At 38.7% G+C, this 23,472-nt stretch overlaps 1 protein-coding gene and 1 pseudogene across 5 annotated transcripts in view; both read right to left on the minus strand.

Annotated features, from left to right (window-relative positions):
• Positions 1–23,472, minus strand: part of PTPN21 (protein tyrosine phosphatase non-receptor type 21) — a 64,894-nt gene that overhangs the window by 35,729 nt on the left and 5,693 nt on the right. For all 5 annotated transcript variants that reach the window (XR_003435599.1, XM_027120251.1, XM_027120254.1 and 2 more), the window contains exon 3: positions 1,065–1,234. Coding sequence is in view for 4 of the 5 variants with exons in the window: in XM_027120251.1 (XP_026976052.1) it covers positions 1,065–1,234 (170 nt within the window). In the remaining variant the exon portion in view is untranslated. The remainder of the gene's footprint in view (positions 1–1,064; positions 1,235–23,472) is intronic.
• Positions 17,014–17,413, minus strand: LOC113627554 (HIG1 domain family member 1A, mitochondrial pseudogene; annotated as a pseudogene).

Genomic DNA, 23,472 nt, shown 5'->3' on the forward strand with positions numbered 1-23,472 from the left:
GGCAAGACTCATTCCACCCTGAGGGACCACAGAAGCTTTATGGAGGAGGTGCCTTTTGAACTAAAATCAGATGAACAGGATTCCAGTACATATTTATGAAAGAAAGGTCTTGGACACAAAGGTGAAAAGGCATGCAGCATGTTCAGCACACTAGAAGTAGTCCAGCTTGGCTCGAAAGTAATGTTAAATGGGGTTAAAAAGATAAGGTAATGGTGGATTTTGAAGAATGTGAAAGGCAGGCTCAAGAATCCATATTTGGTATAAACAACAAGGTCCTACTGTACAGCACAGAAAACTATATTCAATATCCCATGATACACCATAACGGAAAAGAATATTAAAAAAACAATGTGTATATATACACATATATGTATATATGTATATATAACTGAATCACTTTGCTGTACAGCAGTAATTAACACAACATTGTAAATCAACTGTACTTCAATTAAAAAAAAGAATCCAAATTTGATCCCTTGTTTTTTCTTTTGTTATTGCCAAGAAAAAAAAGAACATTTAGTTCCTCTATCCCACTCCTTAATACATTCTACCCTTGCTGCCTTTGTCCCTTTTAAGCGCACTTATTGGCCAAACTTTTCTGATCTCAAACACCTCCCCCACCTCCCCTTTGCCCCACACCTATGTACAGAATACTATGGCTACTGGTGTCAGAATTAGAAGGACCCTTCTACACATTTCCTTGAGGAGTAAACGCAGATTTTGTGACAATTTTTTTTAAATCTCCTCTCTCATTTCACTGTTACAAAGGTCAGAAAAAACTCAACAAAAACATTAAAGGTGACATCACTACAAGAAGAGTTCACAGTCAGGGTAAAAACATCATTTTTCCTTTGAATCATTCCCTCATACCCGTGAACCCATAACTCATGCAACATGCAGTAAAGCACTGTGACACACCACATACCAGCACCTCCACGTAATACTGAGGCTAAAAATGCAGGGGCAAGAGGGCAAAGTTTAGCCTTATCTCCTGACTCCAACCTTAATTTCACCTTTTTAATTTCACTGGATTTCCTAGAAACAAACAGCACATTATTTCTTACCTGGTAATCTCCTGCTGCAGCTGTGAAACTGAAGGCACATAAAACACCACTCCAAAATAGACGGTAGGTTCCAATGCATATTTATCCAGCTGCTTCTTTAGAGGTTTTTCCAAATCTACCCACCGGCGCTGGTTTTGCTTGTTGTAGTACCAGAGGCTGAAGTAAGTGATCTGGAAAGAGGGAGAATCACTGAAGGAAGCAGAAATGTACAAAAGGATTTAATTGCTCTAATCCATGACCTGGGACCAAGTGACCGGCTCCTATTGCTTCTCTTCTCAGAAAGGGACCACAGCAAAAGCCGAAGGGGGGAAAAAAAGGAGGCAAGACCTATCTCTATCTAGATACTCATTCAGGAAATAGAGGCGAAAAGTCGGTTACGCTTGCAGACTGTTTCTTGAACCCTGCATAGAAAAATGTCTAGACATCAGAATGCAGCAGGTGCTACAGGATTTTACATAAGTTCAACAAAAAAACGTAAAATGTTTAGTTTTTAAATTATCAAAATACTACATTACCGTAATTAATATTTTATAATAAGCATAACTGGGGTTTGACCTAGTTGAATTCTGACTAGTGTTAATCCAACTTGTCACTACGCTCAAATTTGGCATCTATGAATAAATTATTTCACGTAAATACCAAAAATGCTAGTAATAAAGATGTAATTGCAACTTTTCTTTGCCCCCCGCAAAGTTCACTAGATACAAATTTAAGCAACTGTAATGCTGTGGAGGTAAATACACACACACACACACACACACACACACACACACACCATGAGAAAAGCTATATACCTAAAGCAGTAAAATAACTTAAGTGTCTTACTCGGAGGTTTAAGAAAAATGCCCAGATATGAGCATTCAAATCTTAGTTGCTGTGTAATAAACTGTTCTAGTAAATCAATCCTAACCCTGGGCCTCGTCCACCTGAAAAAGTGCTAATGCACTTAAGGGTTGAAATGACAGCCTCAGGCCACTGCTAATATTTACCTCAAAAATCCATTTACAGATCAAGGCAATGGAAAAATCACTGCTTTGTTCTAGATTCTTAGAGTAACACTGTCAAATAGAACTTCCTACGACGATGGGACTGCTCTGTATCTGCACTCTCCAGTATAACACACATGTGGCTACTGGGGACTTGAAATGTGGCTAGTGCAGCTGAGGCACCAAATCCCCAATGTTACTTAATTTTAACTGACTTAAATAACCGCAAACGTCTAGTGGCCATTATACTGGATAATATAGCTTTAGAGCAACAATAAAACAAGAACTAACACTCAGGCCATTTCTTTAACCTGTAATCCTCAAAAAAATGAGTTTTTAATTTACAGAGAAAAAGTGACCTCAATATTCAAACATGTCCTCAGGGGGCTTCCCTGGTGGTGCAGTGGTTGAGAGTCCGCCTGCCGATGCAGGGGACACAGGTTCGTGCCCCGGTCTGGGAAGATCCCACATGCCGCGGAGCGGCTGGACCTGTGAGCCACGGCCGCTGGGCCTGCACGTCTGGAGCCTGTGCTCCGCAACGGGAGAGGCCACAACAGTGAGAGGCCCGTGTACCGCAAAAAACAAAACAAAACAAAACATGTCCTCAATATTAGTAATTTCACCTTACAAGTTTTTACAAAGAAAGAACCATACCTTTAAAATGAGTCTATTAATCAAAGAAACTCAACAAGAGTGAGGAATGTATCCATTTTCCCTTTATACACAAACAGCTAGAATAGTGCAGGAATTCAGTAAATTTTGAATGAAAGAATGAATGTTCTCCGCTTCTCAGTTGCCACCCAAGTCATCACATACGAATGGAATATTTTGGACATCTACTATGTTGGACCAGGTTCTGTTCCAAGAACTACAACAATATCATAGATTAAATCACCCCCATTACCTTATCAAATAGATACTTGTTGTGTGTGTTAAACTCTAAAACCAGTGTTTCTCCAAGTGCTGTCCTTGGACCACCTCTACCAGAATTACCTGGAGAGCAGTGAGCCCTACAGAGCTATTAAACTCTCAAGTAATTCTTGTACCCTTTAAAGTTTGAAAATCACTGCACTACAGCACACCGCCCCCCTCCAGTGTTATGTAGGAGATAGTCATATGAACAACCTATCCTTGAAAAGCTGTGTGGAGATCATTATTTTTGAAAATCCAAACACACTGTAATACAGCACAAAGTCTGAGTCCTACTGTTGTTATTTTCTGAAGTTACGATTATGTTTATAAAATAAATTATATGTTACCTGTAGGAAAAGAATAGTATCACATTTTTGGAAAACAGGTACTATTCCTATTCCTTCTTTCTTCTGAACTGCAACTTACAGAAAAGAAAAATCTGGTAACAGAAAGATGTTGCTAAAAGTCCAAAGTCCTGGGTTTAATTTCCAATACTTGCTCACTGTGAAGTGGAAAAGTCAATCAGTACAATTCGGTTTTCTCAAGTGTAAAATAAGGTAATACCTCCCTCATAACTCCATCATGAGACCTAAATGTGAAACACATATGAATGCATTTTGCCACTAGAAAACCACTATATTTATAAAAGATTATTTAGTTTCACCCACTCTGCTAAACACCAACAAAATCGATTAAAGACCCTGACAAAAAAAAACTTTTCTAATTACATTTATTTGGATTGATTACAACACAATACATTTCTGCTCATTGTATTTATGTTTTGTGTTCTATTTTAGAACTAGGCTGCATGTACCATGTTTGGTCTATAAAACATACCACTGCTATGCACTTAATTCAATAAATATTTATTTTTTGCCATAAACACAGAAGACTGGATATTCTTTAGAATCTAAAACTGTTTTGGTCATAACGGTATATCACTTTTAATCAAAATTAAAAGGTCTTAAAAATACTCTTTGTAAACATTACTCTTCCCTTTAAATCTAGTTGGGCCTGAATCCTCCAAACACAAAAATTTAAATAGAATTATAAAACTATAGGTTTATTACATAATTTGTGGCTGCACCTTTTGTGAACTGATCATGATATACAAAAATATCTGAATAATCTGCTGGCATTCTAAAAATAAGCACATTCTAGAAGAAATAAACTCTTAAAAATCTGCTAAGTTTGTTTATTATAGCAATGCATTTATTATGCCACATATGGATAGAAAATCAAGAAGTACATTTGTAAAATTGCATCATAATTAGCTTTTTTATTTACAAATTATATACCTTATAAAGGAGTATCAAGAACTTTGTGCAAACAGCTGAATACAGATTTGGCAAATTATTTATTGATTAGCTATTTTAGTCATAGGAAAGTCTAAGATTTTAGACATTTGAACACTAACCCACTTTATGTTGTAGTAAAGTATTTGCTTTGGTACCTGTCCCTGTGTTCAAGTTCTCTCTTAAGTGGTAGTTCAGGCTAGCCAAAATAAAGTTTATATCTTGTAAATACTTTCAAGGAGGTATCATATTTCTAAAATTGCTCCAAGAAATGTTTATATACATATGAGTAACTAAAATCTCATAATATTATAACCCTTGGACTCAATGCTTTCTTAGAATTTCTACACATACATACTGAAATAACAACATCTGATTCCACAGATTTTATAATATAATATGGTTTGTTTCTGAGATGAGTACGTAGAGGTTGAGCAATAATGTTGTGATTAAATTTCGTCAGGCATAGAATTTTCTGTATACGTCCACTTTGGGGTATTTGTCTTGGATGACAACCTTGAGAAGCCGGATAATTAATTCTCTCCCCCCACAAAAAAATTTAAACCTATCCATAAAGAAAACAAAGGGGGAGAGGGAATCAAAGACACGTAGAGAACATTTCCTTCCTCATTCTATAGGCCAGCATTATCCTGATACCAAAGCCAGACAAAAGACACCACCATAAAAGAAATCTATAAACCAATATCCCTTATAACGATAGGTGCAAAAATCCTCAACAAAATACTAGCAAACTGAATCCAACAGCATACTGAAAAGATTATACATCATGACCAAGTGGGACTCAACCCAGGAGTACAACATAAAACAATCAATCAATGTGACATATTATTGACATGAAGGGAAAAAAACAACCATCTCAATTGACACAGAAAAAGCATTTGACAAAACCCAACACTCTTTCATGATCAAAATACTCAAACAAGGAATACAAGAGAACTTCTTGAAAGCATTTATGAAAATCCCCAGCTAACATCACACTGAATGGTAAAAGATTGAAAGCTTTTGCCCTAAGATCAGGAACAAGGCAAGTATGCCCATATTCAACACCACTAGTCAACACTGTACTGGAAATTCTAGCCAAAGCAATTAGCTAAGAAAACGAAATAAAAGCGTCCAAACTGGAAAAGTAAGAAGTAAAACCATCTCCATGCACAGATGACATGATCCTATATATTTTTAAAAATCCCAAAAGAGCCCTTACCAAAACAACAACAACAACAACAAAACTACTAGAGCCAATAAACTCAGCAAAGTTGCAAGGTTCAAGATCAACATGCAGAAATCAGTATGGATTCCATATACCAGCAACGGAAAATTCAAAAAGGAAATTAAGAAAACAATTCCATTTATAATAGCATCCAAGAGAATAAAATACCTAGAAATAAATTTAACCAAGGAGGTGAAAAGATGTGTATACTGAACAATACAAAACATTGCTGAAAGAAATTAAATGGAAAGATATTCTGTGTTCACAGACTGGAACACTTAATATTGTTAAGATGGCAACACTCCCCAAAGTGACCTACAGATTCAAATGCAATCCGTATCAAACTTCCAAGAGCCTTTTTCACAGAAATGGAAAAGCCAATCCTCAGATTCATGTGAACTGCAAGGGGACCCAAATTGGCAAAACAATATCAAAAAAGAACAAAGTTGGGAGACTCACACTTTCTAATTTTAAAACTTACTACTAAGCTACCATAATCAAAACAGTGAGATACCAGTATAAGGAGAGACGTTTAGATCAGTGACATAGAACTGAGTCCAGAAATAAATCCATGTATCTATGGTCAACTGATTTTCAACAAGAGTACCAAGACTATTCAACGGAGAAAAAAACAGTCTCTTCAACAAATGGTTCTGGGACAATTAAAGATCCGCAATCAAAAGCATGAAGCTAGACCCTGACCTCACACCATATACAAAAATTAACTCAAGCTGGATCAATGACCTAAATGTGAGGACTAAACCATAAAACTCTTGAGAAGAAAACATAGAAGTAAACTTTCATGACCCTGAATTTGGAAACAGATTCTTAGATATGATGCCAAAAGTATGAGAAACAAAGGGAAAAACATATTTGACTTCATCAAAATTTAAAACTGTGTGCATCAAAGAACCAAATCAAGAAAGCAAAAAGACAACCTTCAGAATGGGAGAAAATATTTCCAAATCATATATTTGATAAGGGTCTAGAATCTAGAATATATAAAGAACTCACACAACAACAAAAAGACAAACAACTCATTTTTAAAAACAGGCAAAGGACTTCGATATTTCTCCAAAGAACACAAACAAATGGCCAAGAAACACATGAAAAAATGCTCAATCACCAGTAGTGAAAATCAACCCAGAACCACAATGAGATACCATTCCACACCCATTAGGATGGCTATAACTTAAAACAGAAAATAAGTGTTGCCGAGGAAGTGGAGAAATTGGAACCCTTGTATATTGCTGGTAAGAATGTAAAGTGGTTCAGCTGCTATGGAAAACAATTTAGCAGCTCCTCAAAAAATTAAACATATAATTACCATGTGACACAGCAATTCCACTCCTATATATTTTCCTGAAAGAACTAAAAACAGGCACTCAAACAAATACATGTAAACACATGTTTATAGCAGGACTGTTTGCAGTAGCCAAAAGGTGGAAACAAGCCAAATGTCCATCAGTAGATGAAAAGATAATTATGGAATATACATACAGTGGAACATTATTCAATCATTTTTTAAAAAAGTAGACACATGTTACAAGATGGATGGACTTCAGAAACATTACGCTAAGTGAAAGAAGACAGTCACAAAAGGTCACATGTTGTATAACTCCATTTAAAGGAAATATCCAGAATAGATGATCCATAGAGACAGAAAGTAGACTGGTGGTTGTGAGGTGTGGAAGTAGGGAGGAATGGGGAGTAACTGCTTAATAGGTAGAGGATTTTCATTTAGGGTAATAAAATTGTTTTGGAACTAGACAGAGGTAGTATTGTGAATGTACTAAATGCCATTGAATTGTTTACTTTGAAATGGTTAACTTTCTGTTGTGTGAATTTCATCTCAAAAAAGATATTTTTGAGGATCAGAACCACTCAAAATCAAATACACAATTTTAAAACTTTATTTTTAGATGTTTAAATACATCATATTCAGTGTATTTGAAAAAGTCTAAGGGGAAAAAAATGAACCAGAAATAGATGAACCTAGCTACGGGTTAATTATATTTTCTACTTTCTAATATCTATACTTAGGTCAAGATTTTGTACAGTTTGACAAATACCTGGCAAACTCAACTATGTGAACATAAATGAAAAACACAGAATAAGCAAGAATGTGTTTGAGTAATGAAAAATTTGTCAAAATCAAAGCAATAAAAGTATATGCCCTTGACAAAGAAGAAATCTCTCCTTCCTCTTTTACAGAACTTTATTTAATTTTATTTTACACATACTTGTAATGAGTTTAGTAATCTGGTTATCCAATTAAAAGCAGATTAAAAGATGACAAATTACTGAAATCCCCTGGCAGTCCAGTGTTTAGGATTCTGTGTACTTTCACTGCCCTGGGCCTGGGTTCAATCCCTGGTTGAGGAACTAAGATCCCATAAGCCTGCAGTGCAGACCAAAAAAAAAAAAAAAAAAGACAAATAAAGGGGAAAGACTGGTTAAGTAGCATGTTGGCAGCAGCAGGAAGTGATGGGTAACACTGTTTCACCAAGAGAGAACACATACAAACAAAAACCCTTTCAAAGGAAGTTATAAAGAATTACAAAGGCAAAGTAGCCTGGAGTTATTTTTCAAAGGAACAAATAACTCTAAACATTAATTAGTCATGTATTTAATAACAACCATTGTTGCTAAAAATTAGTCAGTGTCCTTTTGTAGACACTGAGGGGTAGAGAAGTTTATAAAGTTTTCTAAAAATTGGCATGATAAATAGTTTGAAAAATAAAATAAATAAATTTATTAAAAAAGGAGGCTTCCATGGTGGCGCAGTGGTTAAGAATCCACCTGCCAACGCAGGGGACACGGGTTCGAGCCCTGGTCTGGAAGGTTCCCACATGCCGCGGAGCATGCCGTGTACCACAACTACTGAGCCTGCGCTCTACAACCCGCTAGCCACAACTACTGAAGCCTGTGCACCTGGAGCCCATGCTCCGCAGCAAGAGAAGCCACCGCAATGAGAAGCCCACACACCGCAACAAAGAGTAGCCCCTGCGCACCGCAACTGGAGAAAGCCCGCGCACGGCAATGAAGACCCATTGCAGCGAAAAATAAAATAAATAAATTAAGAAAAAAAAAAAGTCTGGACCAAATAGTTCTCCTTAGTTAAAAGGCAAAGTTAATTATTTCATTTCCCAAATATAGTTAGAAAAATAACTTATTTTATATACAGCTTTACAGTACTTGAGCCAACTGTGGTTTCATTACTTCACTTGTAAGTTCAACCATATTTTCCAAAGCCATGAAAGATATTTCAGTTTTTTGCTGTTTGGGGAACTGCTGTTATTTCTATTGATGTTTCCTCCCGGGGGCTACTGCAATTCCCATAGCTGCCACTAGCACGGTGTAGTGCCAAGAGCACAGACTGACGGTCCAAAGGCTTTCGGCTTCTGAATCCTGGCTCCACCACTGACCAGCTCTTGAGCAAGTCACTTCCTCACTGAGTCTCAGCTTATCCATAGGGAAAATGACACGGACTCTGCCTTCCTCAAAACGTTGTGGTAAAGTACCTTTGCAAGTTTTAATTGTGCTGATAAACTTAAAAGCACTCAGAACATTTGCTATGAGTACATTAAATTTAGCAGATAGGATTAGGTGTGTCTGAGAAAGCAGAACAAAACTTGAGTCAGTTATGCTTCTTCCATGAAAATAAAAATGTCCAAATAATCGTCAAACTAATGTCTTCCTTTTATTTAAAGTTACCAGGACCTTTTATTTATTTATTTTTTAAATACAAAAACTTTGGTACAGACAGGCTCCCCTGTGTGCCTTAAATTTCAACTATTACCAGTCATTACTTGATCTAGATGTTTCCTCAGAATCATGTTTTCTCTTCCTTGAGTCCAAATTTTTGGGGTTACGCACATCCTGTATTGTTTATGGGCTGGTTTAATTGTAATAAAAATTTCCCCATAGCGGGGCTTCCCTGGTGGCGCAGTGGTTGAGAGTCCGCCTGCCGATGCAGGGGACACGGGTTCGTGCCCCGGTCTGGGAAGATCCCACGTGCCGCGGAGCGGCTGGGCCCATGAGCCATGGCCACCGGGCCTGTGCGTCCGGAGCCTGTGCTCCGCAACGGGAGAGGCCACAACAGTGAGAGGCCCGCGTACCGCAAAAAAAAAAAAAAAAAAAAAAAATTTCCCCATAAACCAGCCTTTAATAATTGGCTTTTGGGGGACGTCCCTGGTGGTCCAGTGGGTAAGACTCCACGCTCCCAATGCAGGGGTCCCAGGTTCGATCCCTGGTCGGGGAACTAGATCCCACATGCATGCTGCAACTAAGCGTTCACATGCCGCAACGAAGATCCCGCGTGCCGCAACTAAGACCCAGCAAAAATAAATATTTTTTAAAAAATTTTAAGATAAACATTAATAATATTTATACGTAATATAAATATTAAAATAAATATTTAAAATAAATGAATAAATACTTAAATAATTCTTTTCAATGGTTTTTGGTTCATGCCTCCCACCACTCCTAACTGCCCAGTACCTTTCCCAATAAGAAACTTTACCTCCGCTTGGCTTCTCTTTCTCACAGCTCTCTCTCCTCCCACTGTGACCAAATCAAGCTGACTTGACCTGTGGGGAAACTCATTCCAATTGAAGCCTCTCAATATCTGAGTCTTCTAGCATCCTCTAGATCAATCCTCAATTATCACTGAATAATTTTTGTGAAACTTCCTCACTGTCATGTTTATATTCACCCTTTCCTATTTTGTTCTGAACAAACATATCAGGAGTTTTCATAAAGTTATTCAATGATTTTTCCATAAAAACAAAAGTTGCACAGTTACAAAACTTGGCTTCTTTCCAGACACAACATAGTTGACTTACTTTAAAAGAACTAACATTTACTCTGAAAACAAGGTGATTTTGATAATTCAGCTTTCTGTTCAGATGAAAAGACAGTTTACAAATTTTAGAGCTTGGATAAAAGGTGCAGTACCCCAAATCACAGTCATTTAAAGAGACACCAGCTATTATAAGCAGGTCCAAATCCTGTCAGAATGTAAACCCTTTCCAAATCCAAGTCATTTCTTGTCTAATTATTTTAAGAGTCTTTTTAGTTGTACTATTTTTAAAGTAGAGGGACATACAAATTAGCCAAAGGGTTTTTTAAGCCACTGATGCACTGAGTTTGATAAAAGTTAATCCCATATAAAATTGCAACTATAATTTTATCCTGATGCTAGGATAAAATGACTTCTGACTAGGCAGAAGTCAGAAGACTTTTCATCAGGAGGGAGATGAGAGGAGACAGCACTAGATAAAGCCTATCCCTGGCAGAGATCATCTAACAAGGGCAGTTAACAAGTATTAACCTAATTCAAGTCTAGAGCTTACCTCTACACGGTGTGTGCCATAAATAATGAAGCACTGCACTTCTTCCTTTTGACAGATACTGTGATGGTCACAATGCCTCAAAGCACACAGTATTTTTTTTTCTTTTCTGTTTAATTTCAATCCATTTTCTTCTATCATTGGTTAAATAATACATTACCTATTTGACAGTCAAGGTTACAATATACAATATCACTGTACTCTACACATATGAGGATTCAAGAAGATGACAATCAAAAGTACATCTTAGTCTTGAAATTATACTGAAACTTATTAAACTGAAGCCCAAGTAACTGAAGTCCTTAAATGACCAGATTTTGTTGTTGTTATTGGAGCATTTAACTTCCAGGAAAAAAGTAAAACGGTAAGCCAATTTCTTGAAAGTCCAGGACATGAACTGGGATCACTATTTACACAGAGGACTGCTCACAGCTTTGCTACTTACCATCCTGGACAGTAAGATGCTATGAAGAAACAATGATCCTGAAACACAGTAAGATCACTCTTCAAAAAATATACTTTCTAAGAAAAATGGACTAAAGTCTTAGAAGGATTCATCTTTTCATTCAGTGAATATTGATTGAATACCTACTGTGAGTCAAACACTGTTCAGGGTGGTAGGGATACAGCACTGAACAAAAGAACACAATTCCTGCCCTCAAGTAACTTACATTCCAGTAGGAGGAGAAAGACAAGCAAAATTATCTGAGAAGTTAGATACTGATAAATGCTATGAAGAAAGATATTCAATTATAAAATTAAAATGTCAAACACGTTTTGACAGAGTAAGCTAGAATTAAACAGGAAAATTTAGTACATATAACATTTTACTGCACAAAAATGACAGAAATAACAGATGTTACTGCACACACTTTCAACATCAAAGGTTGATGTTCTCTATTTGTACTACCACATACGAGGTCACTTTGTTTAGGACCCACGAAACTGAGGGTAAAACAGAGCCTTCCATTCTTCAATCATTTTAGTTAACTAGTTTGTTATATTGCAGGATCATGTCTTATATGCCATTCCAAGAAATGAATTAGTTAGATTTCTTTTTGTTCAAATCTCCTAAATTTGGGCCTTTTGGGGCTTGCTTATTAGCTTAATTCACAAATGCTTGTGTTTTAAGGCAATGAATAAATAGTAGCTGTTCTCTTTTTATTGAGAGGACAGTGAAAAAAACCAGATAACCTCAGTCTAATTTGGCCCATATTCCAGTTTTTAGATTTCAATTAAGTCACAGGAAAAAAATACTTTTCATGTTTTCTTGAACTCAAGTCATAGTTATTCCTTCTATCTTGTCTCACCATAGACAGTTAGTAGTGTGAGCAATATTCTTAGAAGTTGGAACCACACAATATAAAAATGAAAAGAAGGGCTGAAATGGGTATATTTAGGAATAGCTGCTTATTTTTCTGACATTCACTTTTCTCAGGTTAAAATTATAGCTGTTTTATGTTATACAGAAATGGTTATGGGGAATTCCCTGGTGCTCCAGTGGTTAGGACTCCGTACTTCCACTGCAAGGGGCACAGGTTCAATCCCTGGTCAGGGAACTAAGATCCCAGACCACACATGCTACAGAGTGTGGCCAAAAAAAAAAAAATTATAACCCCCCAAAACTATAAATGAATATGGGCCTTATACATTTCAAGAAAGAATCTAGTCACATTTAATATCTATTGCCTAAAAGAATATTACCCAACATATTTTCCATTGCCTTAAAAAAATATATGTATAGCAGCTCCACTGTTCTCAATAGTATTACCATGAAAAAGCTGAGGATGATAAAATCAGGGAAATTACTTTCGTGGTTAAAATCCTAAACAGATACACATGAAGAAACTCATAGACTTCTGTTACTAAAAGCTGTATTTGTTTTTCCTTCATCAACCAAAATTTGCAAATCATGCTTTCATCATACAAGAAATAACTTTCTATCCCACATATTTACGAGGTGGTTTTCTACTTATAGCAAATACTTCTTCCAATACTCCAAGAGTAAAACTGTTTCCCTTTTTAACATACAGAAGTTACTTCCCTTTTCTATCAGTAATATAAAGTTCCATCTAATAAAGGCCACACTTAAGGCTTTAATGGATTTGCTTTTATATGCTCCTCATTGAGGATCAAGGAATGGGGTGGGGGGTTGGAGGTACATAACTCAGAAACATACATTCGATATTTTTTAATTGTTTAAGTACCATAACACCAGTTACATTTTATTAGAAGTTCTACTTAAAAATACATAAGATATTTTCATTACACTTAAAAGTAGAAGAGGATGAACTACCATTAATATGTATGTGCTATCAAGGGTAATAGGAATTATTCTCTATTATCCTATAACCAATTACCCTATATTCAAGGTATATAATGATAAAAGTCTCAATTAAAAAAAACCAGATGCAAAGGTTAAATGATAGAATCATGACTTGCAGAAGAGGAATTAAAAGTGGAATAACAATTTATAGTGGCCCTGTCCCCATGCTCATAATTCACAGATGGTAGAACGGAAACACTCGGGTGGTGTGAACTGCCGTAACAGGTGGAACTAATATCTGTGTGCACAGCAGCTAAATCACAGTGATCCAGTTCTATCAATAAAGGCAGCAAGCGCTTCAACAGGCTCACTGGTTCTACCACTTTTTCTTGTCTGGATGCAGATTCTGACTCTAGAAGCTCCCAAGTTCATCCAACAGCAGTGCAACCAGATCTTGCTTTGGAAAATGTCTCGGCAGGGAACTCTCCTGGGGTGTATTTCATCAGACTGCTACTTCCAACTCTGCCAGGAAACAAGCTCGCAAAAGGCTTCCTATCAAACAGCTCTGCCCTCAGCACTTCAGACATTCCCAGCCGTGTCTTGCGGCCTAATCATGATTCATGTTCCTTCTCAGACTTATCTTTCTTTGCCTGATGTGGCTTCAAAAACATATTTTAAACAAAATAAATTGTAGTAGTAATTAAAATAAAAGATAACAAATCTCAAGAGTACTTTAAACAATCTCCATCAGATATGGGAGGCTGCACTGTGCCAGGCTGTCCTTAAGGGCACACGCTCCGTGGCAGGCCACCTGTCACTGGCCCAAGGTCACATACCGGGAGGAAAGATGCTGATCAAGAAGGCAGAAGAAGGGGCTTCCCTGGTGGCGCAGTGGTTGAGAGTCCGCCTGCCGATGCAGGGGACACGGGTTCGTCCCCCGGTCCGGGAGGATCCCACATGCCACGGAGCGGCTGGGCCCGTGAGCCATGACCGCTGAGCCTGCGCGTCCGGAGCCTGCGCTCCGCAGCGAGAGAGGCCACAACGGTGAGAGGCCCGCGTACCGAAAAAAAAAAAGAAGGCAGAAGAACTAGTCCCGTTGTGGTCTCTGCCACATAACCATGAGCAAGTTATTTAACAACTCTTTGTCTCTGTTCACCATCTGTAAAATTAAGATGGATATGAGTACCTCACTCATAGGATTGTTGGGGATCAAAATAAGCGAAAACATTAAAAACACTTAAAACAATGTTTCATATGCAATAAGTGCTCAAGTAATATTAACTCTTATTATCAGAGTTTAAGTCCCCTTAAACAGTATAAAATTTCATATTACATCTTCTGTAGTATAGAAAACTCTACACTTAAATGCTTCCTTCACTAATGGGGCTTTCTCTTTGGCAATTTTTCTCTTTCTTTCCTTTTAAAATAAATTATTTAAAAAAAAAACAACAATTGGATTGCTTTTCTTTAGAAAAATGGCAATGGCTCAAAGGAAAAGTAGAGCGTCGTTGAGGGAAAAGTGTTAAACCTGCAGCTGAAAGACCTGAACTCTAGCTGGGGGCTGTCACTTACTAGTTGCCCCAGCCAGGCCCAGGGGGTACTGTAAGGGACAGTGAAGTCTGCACTCTAGCAATGGGTCACAGATATTGAACAAATAATAATATGTAGTTTTAGATGTAGTCTTCATTATTAAACATGCTTCACTTTTCTTTCTGTTATCCTACTGCAACATAGAATGTAGAAGTGTTCTTTTCCTTAAGTCACCATTCAAACATAAATCTGACTTCAAAATACGTGCCAGACATAAAAGTACAAACAAATATGCATTTGCAAAATATGGGTGAGAATTAAGGTTATTTTCTAGATGATTCATTCCAAATTCTGGGAAGAAGAGAAAGGGTATTATAAGGAATATCTTTATTCTCAGTGGTATAGCTGTGAACTTAATTGGCTGACTTAATGACAACACCTTGAGTCATTTTTCTCCAATCCACCTTTCTCAGTAAATTATTCCAACCAACGAACAAATCTACATGATGCAAAAGAAAACGGAAATGACTAAAGAAAAATAACTCTATACTACAACAAGTGACCTGCACCAGGACCTCCCCTTGGTCTGGACACTGCCCATCTTTGGTCCACTCCATCTCTGAGATGGTGGGAGGAGGAAGGAAGTCAATTAACTCAGGATTAAATTAAATATACGTAAAGCATCTAGTACAGTGCTAGGCACCTTGTCAGTACCCAACAGAAAGCTACTGTTACTATCCCGTATCATATATGAAAGAAACAAAATCCAGAGAAGTTGGTTTCCTTGGGCCACACAGGTAGTGTACAGGGATTTGAACCCATATTCAATTAGCACCAAAACTCCACCTTGTTGCCTACAAAACCCCGTGCTTTGCCAACTGCAGTTGAATTTGATGGTACAAAGTTCAATCTGCTAAAAATCCACTTGATATCGAAATTAATTTGTCAAGTCAAAGTCTGAGCCGTCTAAATAATTGTAACATGACTGAGCAAAGACAAGTTGTTTTTATATTCACAAGGAAATGAGCTGTTTCCACCCAGCATGAAATTACCTGTGTATTTTCTTAGCCTGCTCAGTTAAAGCTTGTTCAAAATAACACACTCTGTCCTATTTATAATTAAAAACTCTGCACACCTGTTAGTGATTTCATTTGGATGATCTATATAAGGTGGCACAAACCCTTGATAGAAGTTATTTCTATAACATGCTGCTACTTCTCATATAGGATTTGTGACATGCGTGTTTCTTCTAGTGAAATTAACATCTTTTTCTTTTTCTTTTTTTGAAATTAACATCTTAAGCTGATTCTTTTTTTTTTTTCTTTAATTTATTATTTATTTGGTTGCACTGGGTCTTAGTTGTGGCAGGCGGGCTCCTTAGTTGTGTCACGTGGGCTCCTTAGTATGGCATGGTTGCAGCATGCACGTGGGATCTAGTTCCCTGATCTATAGAACCCGGGCCCCCTGCATTGGGAGCGCAGAGTGTTATCCACTTCACTAGCAGGGAAGTCCCTTAAGCTGATTCTTAAAAATGTAAATTGCCTCTGGGTATCCTGTCAGTTCATTAAAAGATAAATCCAAGTGACATTTATTTATGAACAAACTGCTTGGAGAACCAAATAGGAAAATATTTGCTAAACCAACATATTGTTAAGGCAGTGATATGAGCAAAGGCTTTGTTAACAGAAAAGAAAATGCCATGTTCAGGTAGGGTGTGTGTCTGACAAGACAAATGAAGTACAGCGCTCAACAACTGGCCAGGGGAATTGGTTAATGCGTGAAGGAAATATGAGTCATCCGTTCATTCACTGGAGAACTGTCGCATACCTACTGCCTAGGTGGGCACAAAGGTGCTGTTTGGTAGGGAAGACAGACTTGGATCTACCATCAGAGGTACAATAAAGGAACGACCATTCACAACCTCCTCCCTTTCCTCCTTGAAGGGAGATTTTTTTTCCTTAACATTAATTGTCCAAGTGAGGAAATGAATACCCCACATGGCCTTTTTTGAGATCTAAAGATAAAGGCCATTCAAAACAGGCATTTGGGGCTTCCCTGGTGGCGCAGTGGTTGAGCGTCCGCCTGCCGATGCGGGGGACACGGGTTCGTGCCCCGGTCCGGGGAGATCCCACGTGCCGCGGAGCAGCTGGGCCCGTGAGCCATGGCCGCTGGGCCTGCGCGTCCGGAGCCTGTGCTCCGCAACGGGAGAGGCCACAACAGTGAGAGGCCCACATACAGCAAAAAAAAACAAAAAAAAAAAAAAAAAAAGTGACATGTTTTTGTGCTCATCTGACTCCCCTGAATGACCTAGCTAGTGAACTAGCCACTAGGCAAATCAAGCCTGCAAGAAAGGAAGCCAATATTCAAATTACCATGTTATTGTCCGACCCACAGAATTTATTTTCAACATAAACATATAACCTCAATATGAGATGTCTAACTAAAGCAAGCACCACCAAGACCAAGACAGCATCTCCTCTTCTAAGGTTTAGGTTCTGCCCAGATTTCTTGATACATGGAATAGCCCATACCAAGAGTCACTGCTCCCACAACAAAGCCTTGGGCTGCCACACGCATGTGGATCAGGTGAACAGACATTTTAGTATTGCCCCTGTTCTTCAATTTATATAATCCATATGCAACGATTGCTGCAAAACCTGCCATTCCAATGCGGACAAATGGTGCCTCTCTAGCTTTTAGGGTAAATTTAGATCCCTAATCTTCACCATATGAAGAAAGAGAAACATCTGTGTCACTTGACATAGTGATTGAAGAATCTTCAGACAACGGCACAACGTCGCAGGCTCCTACCGGCTTCTCGAGACCACACTATTATGATAGATCATTGGTGACAGAGATTCAAGGACATCTCCAATGTCTCTTAGGTGAAAAATCCAGCACTGGGAGAAAAACATCTCAGACTATTACCCCTTAAATTTATTAGAAATTAAGTGAAGGTTGAATATTCCATTTCTTTAAGTAAACAGGTATCCAAATTCTGTAATAACTTGTGTGATAATACATTATTCTAAAATGCATAATATCTCCATGTTTATGTGTATAGTCCCTCTACTTATATATATGACTAGTTATTAATTATCTAGACCAAGTAAGACAAATAACAGAAAATCTAAAATCAAGAAAAATCCTTGCTCATTTATAATCAGGTTTGGACTTTGGAAAGCTTTCTTTATCTAGGTAGAGGCCAATCTAAGATTTACATTTGCTTCAGATGGTCCAATAGATCTAACTCAACTATTTACTGATCCTTGTCTATACGTCAATCTTACCTGCTTTATAACATACATACCTGAATGAATAACTACTCAGCCCAAAGGTTAAAAAGTTTGCAGGTATTATACTCTTACCGTACACATATTTCAGCTATTTTTAGAGTCCAAATGAAAACAGCTAGTACAGAAGGAAATGTGCATGAAATTCTTGAGGCCTGCTCAGATAACAGTCAAGATAGGTCAGTGGATATTTGGAATACCTAAGACACTGATTTAAAATAAAACACTCTGAGGGCCAAGAACACTTTCTAAAGTTGTGCTTGAGAGTAATGGTTTGTATTAAGTGCATGATTCCTCTCTATTCCAACAAATCCCTTAGCCAAAAAATTTCTCCATTTGTCAGAAAACATAAGAACCTGTTCAAAGTTCAGCAGAGAAGTTGACACTCCCCTGATAGAGCAATCTAACCTCAGAGAGTCTCTAAAACCCTTTTTCTAGGTATTTGAGAAGAAGGCCCAAAATGAAAAAGAAAATCTAACGAAGAAAGGTTCTTTTCTACCTCTGTTCAAAGTTGGTAAATGTTCAATTCTCTCCAGGAAATAAAATCATACAGCAAATAAAGGCTGACTTAACTGAACTGCAGTCTGTGCTTATCAGTCTAAATTCAAAACAAGAACCTTAATTTTTAAACTAAGTAGGCACTGATTCAGCAACCATGTACTATGAGGTACAAGGCACTATTCCAGACACTGGTGATACCACAGTCCTGCTCTGATGGAGTTTACATTCCAAAGGATAAAAACTTGACATATGTGTGATGCACTTCAAATACAATTTTAAAAACATTTTCTGAATATCTGTGATAAACCACAACAGAGTAACCAAATATCAAAGCCTATAATTAGAATTTTAAAATGAGAGGCCAAAGTAAGAACTTCTAAGTTTTGTTAGACTTTTCAACTTATTCATCAAAATGCCTTTGAGGGGGCTTCCATGGTGGCGCAGAGGTTGAGAGTCTGCCTGCCGATGCAGGGGACACGGGTTCATGCCCCGGTCTGGGAAGATCCCACATGCCACGGAGCGGCTGGGCCCGTGAGCCATGGCCGCTGAGCCTGCGAGTCCGGAGCCTGTGCTCCGCGAGGGGAGAGGCCACAACGGTGAGAGGCCACAACAGTGAGAGGCCCGCGTATCGCAAAAAAAAAAAAAAAATGCTTTGGAGGTAATCTTAGGGGTGGCTTAGGATCCATTTCAATTTCAAACCTGTTATTTGAAAAAGTTATGTATGTAGGCCATACATGCAGACAACAAGGACCCTCCTTCCCCTCTACACAAAACACTCAGAAATAGCTGAAAGAAAACTGCCCTCTAAAATTTAAGTTATAAAACTAACACATAATGTGTGTGTTATCATATCATAGCAGAAGCACGATAAAGTTACCTTCAAAAGGTTTCCAGGATATTTTTTTTTTTTTGGCCACACCACATGGCTTACAGGATCTTAGTTCCCCGACCAGGGATCGAACCCAGGTCACCGCAGTGAAAGCGCCCAGTCCTAACCACTGGATGGTCAGGGAATTTCCCAAAAGGTTTGAGGATTTTTAAAATGTCCCTGTTTCCTAACTGAAGATTTTAAAACTTAAAATAAAAACTCCAACCAAATGTAAATTTAAGCCGAATAAGGACATTAAGATAAAGATTAAGATATATAAGAAATAATATTTTGCAATGAATCTAATTAAAACCCATGACAGCATGATTAAAATGTGATTATCAAATGTAATATAAGATTTTAAAAGAATTCTTGAAAGAGACGTACCCTAAAGAAAAGATATAAGCCTTAATCCAAAATCTCATTAAAAAATCTTTTTTTGTTTAAATCCTAGGGGTTAGGTTGAGGGCAAGAGGGAAGAAACAGAGAAGTAAAACCTATCAGAGAAGTAAAAACTTACTGAAGCTCTATTTGAGGGCAATGAGGCAGTGACATTGTACAAATTAATTTCAGCTGGCATGAAAATAGAGGTTCAAATATGACTGCTAAATTACAATGATATACTAGAAATTTAAGTTTAGCAATGTAAGAAGTGCAATTACCAGTGGCTGCTGTACTTATTTGTACTATAAGAACGTCTTATAAAACAAGCATGTATTCATCTCTTAGTAAAAGGAAGAAACAAAGATATTTACAAAAGCAAGAAAAGAGTTAATTTGAAGAGGTCAGTCACCACAATGTGGAAATGGGAGTCACAAATAACAATAGCAGTGCTGAAGAATAACACTTACTGAGTTTCCTAAATACTAGGTCCTCTATTAAATGTTTTACATTTAAGATTGTATCCTCACAACCACTGTCAAATAGACATTATTATCATCCCCAATTTACAGATGAAAAACCATTGGACTTGGGGAATTAAGTAAGGTGCCCAATGTCACACAACTGGTAAGTGGCAGCTGGGATCCAAACCCAGGTGTTTCTAATCCAACTGGCAAATGTCTTCACCACTCTATTAAACAGCCTTCTCAAGAGGCCAGTAGAGGCAGTGCCCACCCTAGCACAGCCCAGAAATGATACACAGAGGAACTTGTCTGGTCCGTGAGGCAGTACTACTCCCCTTATGAAGATATGGAAGGTTTTCTGGGCAATTTCCCTTCTCTGATTCCAGGCTCACCAAGCAATTTCTGGTTTGCTGCAGCTTCCACATGGCCTGCCTGAAGGGAGATCATGGCCTGGCCAGAGGGCACACATTCTTGGGGCCCCTGGTAGTTCCAAATCTCATCGTAAATTACTGAACTTGCAACCTGGTTTTACAAATTCTCAAGGAGCTGGGGTAACGCAGGTCTTACTCTCTGAAACAGGTTCTTAAGGCTGACCACCTCATTCTAGATTGTGATATTCTTTCAAGGACACACTGCCCATGGGAGTAGTTATGCCCAGCTGATACACTCCTCTCTCACCACCTCCATCAACCCTCTCTAACATATACTTTCAAAATTAGAAAGTTTTCTAATTCCCCTTAAATTCTGTAAAGACTCCCATAGCTTCTCTTGAAAAAGTGTTATGAAACTCAATGAATGATATGCAAGGAACTTCAACAGCTCTGAGAGGACGGTGCTGTAATGAACAGCAGTATTTTCCTGCAGCAATCATTTTTCCCCCCATTTTTAAAAGCCACTTTCCACAGTGCAAATATGGTGGGTTTTGAAAAAAGTTGACAATCTAAGTTAACTATATTGGATACAAATATATTAACCTTTTTGTTTGTAGTTCCTTAATGTATTATCAAATACCTCACACAGTCAAAAAACAATGAAGACTGACAAGCCTCATTTAACCACACATTCAGCTTAAGCAATAAAATGTTACCCATATAGTTGAAGCTGCCAGGTACAGCATTACAATAGGATTATCGTATGGCCCTTATAATTGTCATAATAGAAGTGAAATGTTATTCAACGAAGCAAGGAAAGTAAAGATTTTTCCCCCCAGCTTAAATTTGGGCAGTAGCAAAGCTTAGCAGCCAAATCTACATGCTATGATAATTCTGAGTTTTCTTGATGGGAGAACACTGCAAGGTAACTTACCACTCTCTCTTGGTATGAATCTCCTAAGTGATGTATGGACACAAACTAAGAACAGGTGTTGCCCTGACTCAGATGATTTCTAAACAGTCACTGGGCAAGATTAGGCCTGGGCCCAAGCCATCTGTTTACACGCTACAGAGCAGAGCTTCTGGAGCTTTGAAAAGTTTGCTCTACAAACTTTCTAACCATGACTGTCCTTAAATGTTGGAAATAGTGGGACGGCCTGTCCAGGGGCAAGAGATTTTCTAGAGACCACACTTGTTCCCATTTAGAGCACTCTTCCCTTCTGTTAAAAATCAGTCTCGGCTTCCCTGGTGGCGCAGTGGTTGCGGGTCCGCCTGCCGATACAGGGGACGCGGGTTCGTGCCCTGGTCCGGGAAGATCCCACATGCCGCTGAGCGGCTGGGCCCGTGAGCCATGGCCGCTGAGCCTGCGCGTCCGGAGCCTGTGCTCCGCAACGGGAGAGACCACAACAGTGAGAGGCCCGCGTACCGCAAAAAAAAAAAAAAAAAAAAAATCCGTCTCATTATATACCCATAGCTGTATGAAGCTGCTTGTTCCTGAGTCTGATAACCTCAAACGAGGGATGGCAATTTCTCTGGGCTTCTTGACTAACAGAGAAGCAAAGCAATGCCTGTGGGTTCAGTTCAACCTGTATTTATTAAGCCCATTCCACGTGTAGTACTTTGGGTACAAAAATAAATTAACCACAGTTCCTCAAGCAGTTGACTCTAGTGGTTGTACGCAGACCTGGTGCATGAGGAAGAAATTACAGGAAAAAGAAACCAAAATAGGAAAAAAGGAAAAATGCGTGAAGGAAGCAAAAAAGATGGAATGGATGCAAGTAGGCAGGACCAGTCACTGAGGTCGGCGCTCCTGGTTTACTTTCTCCTTGGGCCGCTCCATTTTAGTTTCCTTCTAAGGCTCTCCCTCTGTTCAACCCCAAGGAGTATGCTAAACTGTCTTCTTCTCTCATACCCTCTCCCAGGTTAACTGGCCTAGGCTGAGGATCTCCAAATCTCTTTCCTCCAGCCTGGATCTCTCACCTGCACTCCAGACCTGCACATACTCTACCTGCTCAACGTCCCCAGTTGGCACCTCAAACTCAGTACGTCTGAAACTGAACTCACCACACGCCTCTCCCAGCTCCCCTCAAACCTGCTCTTCCATTTGTGTGTCTTCCCTCAGCTATATAGTCCCCACCATTTACTGGTAACCTTAGGATCCACCTGGACCCCGGCGAGTGCCTCCCCATTACTTGATAGGTAGGTCCTGAATATCTCCAGATGCCACTCACTTCTCTCCAGCCCCATCCAAACCCAAGTGACTACCATCTGAACCGCAACTCTATTCCTTTCTAGTCATTCTCCAAAGGATTCACGCTTCATAAAAACAATCACACCACACGCCTATTTAAAAACTCTTCACTAACTTCCCCACTACTTTCAGGACAAGCCCAAACCCTTTAACAAGAACCCCGCATTAGGTGGCCCCTGCTCTACAACCTTTCCTCTGCCTGTGTCTTGGGCCTTGTGCAGTTCCTTTGTTGGCATAGTCTTTTCCAGCCCTTGAGAGGCCCACCCTGCCCCACCTTCAGGTCCCAGCTCAGACATCACTCGCCCTGGGAAGCTTTCCCCTTTGCTGCCTCTCCCTGCTGTCTATAGCACCCTCTACTTCCCCCATCATCGCATGCATCACGCCTGCTTTCTTACTGGTATCAACAGTAGGATGAGCTCCTAGTACGTATGAGCTTGGCAATTAATAAGTCTTTAATAAAGACTGATCAAATGAACGGATGTTCACCAGGGGCACAGCTTATCTATTCCTGACTTTTTATGAACTACACCATTAGCAGGATTTTCAGTCAAGGCTACAACATAGGCATTTAAGTGAAATAACCCGTTTTTTCATCTTTCTCTTACCCCAGAACCAGGCAGCCAAAGACTGGAAGGGACCTGGGTTTAATTAGAGCTCTTTTCTTCACAGGCCTTACACAGCATTTTGAATTTAAGACACTGTATGGAT

The sequence above is a fragment of the Aethalodelphis obliquidens genome, unplaced genomic scaffold (genome assembly GCF_003676395.1).
Source record: "Aethalodelphis obliquidens isolate GAN/ISIS:26980383/991018 unplaced genomic scaffold, ASM367639v1 scaffold21, whole genome shotgun sequence".
NCBI lineage: Eukaryota > Metazoa > Chordata > Mammalia > Artiodactyla > Delphinidae > Aethalodelphis > Aethalodelphis obliquidens.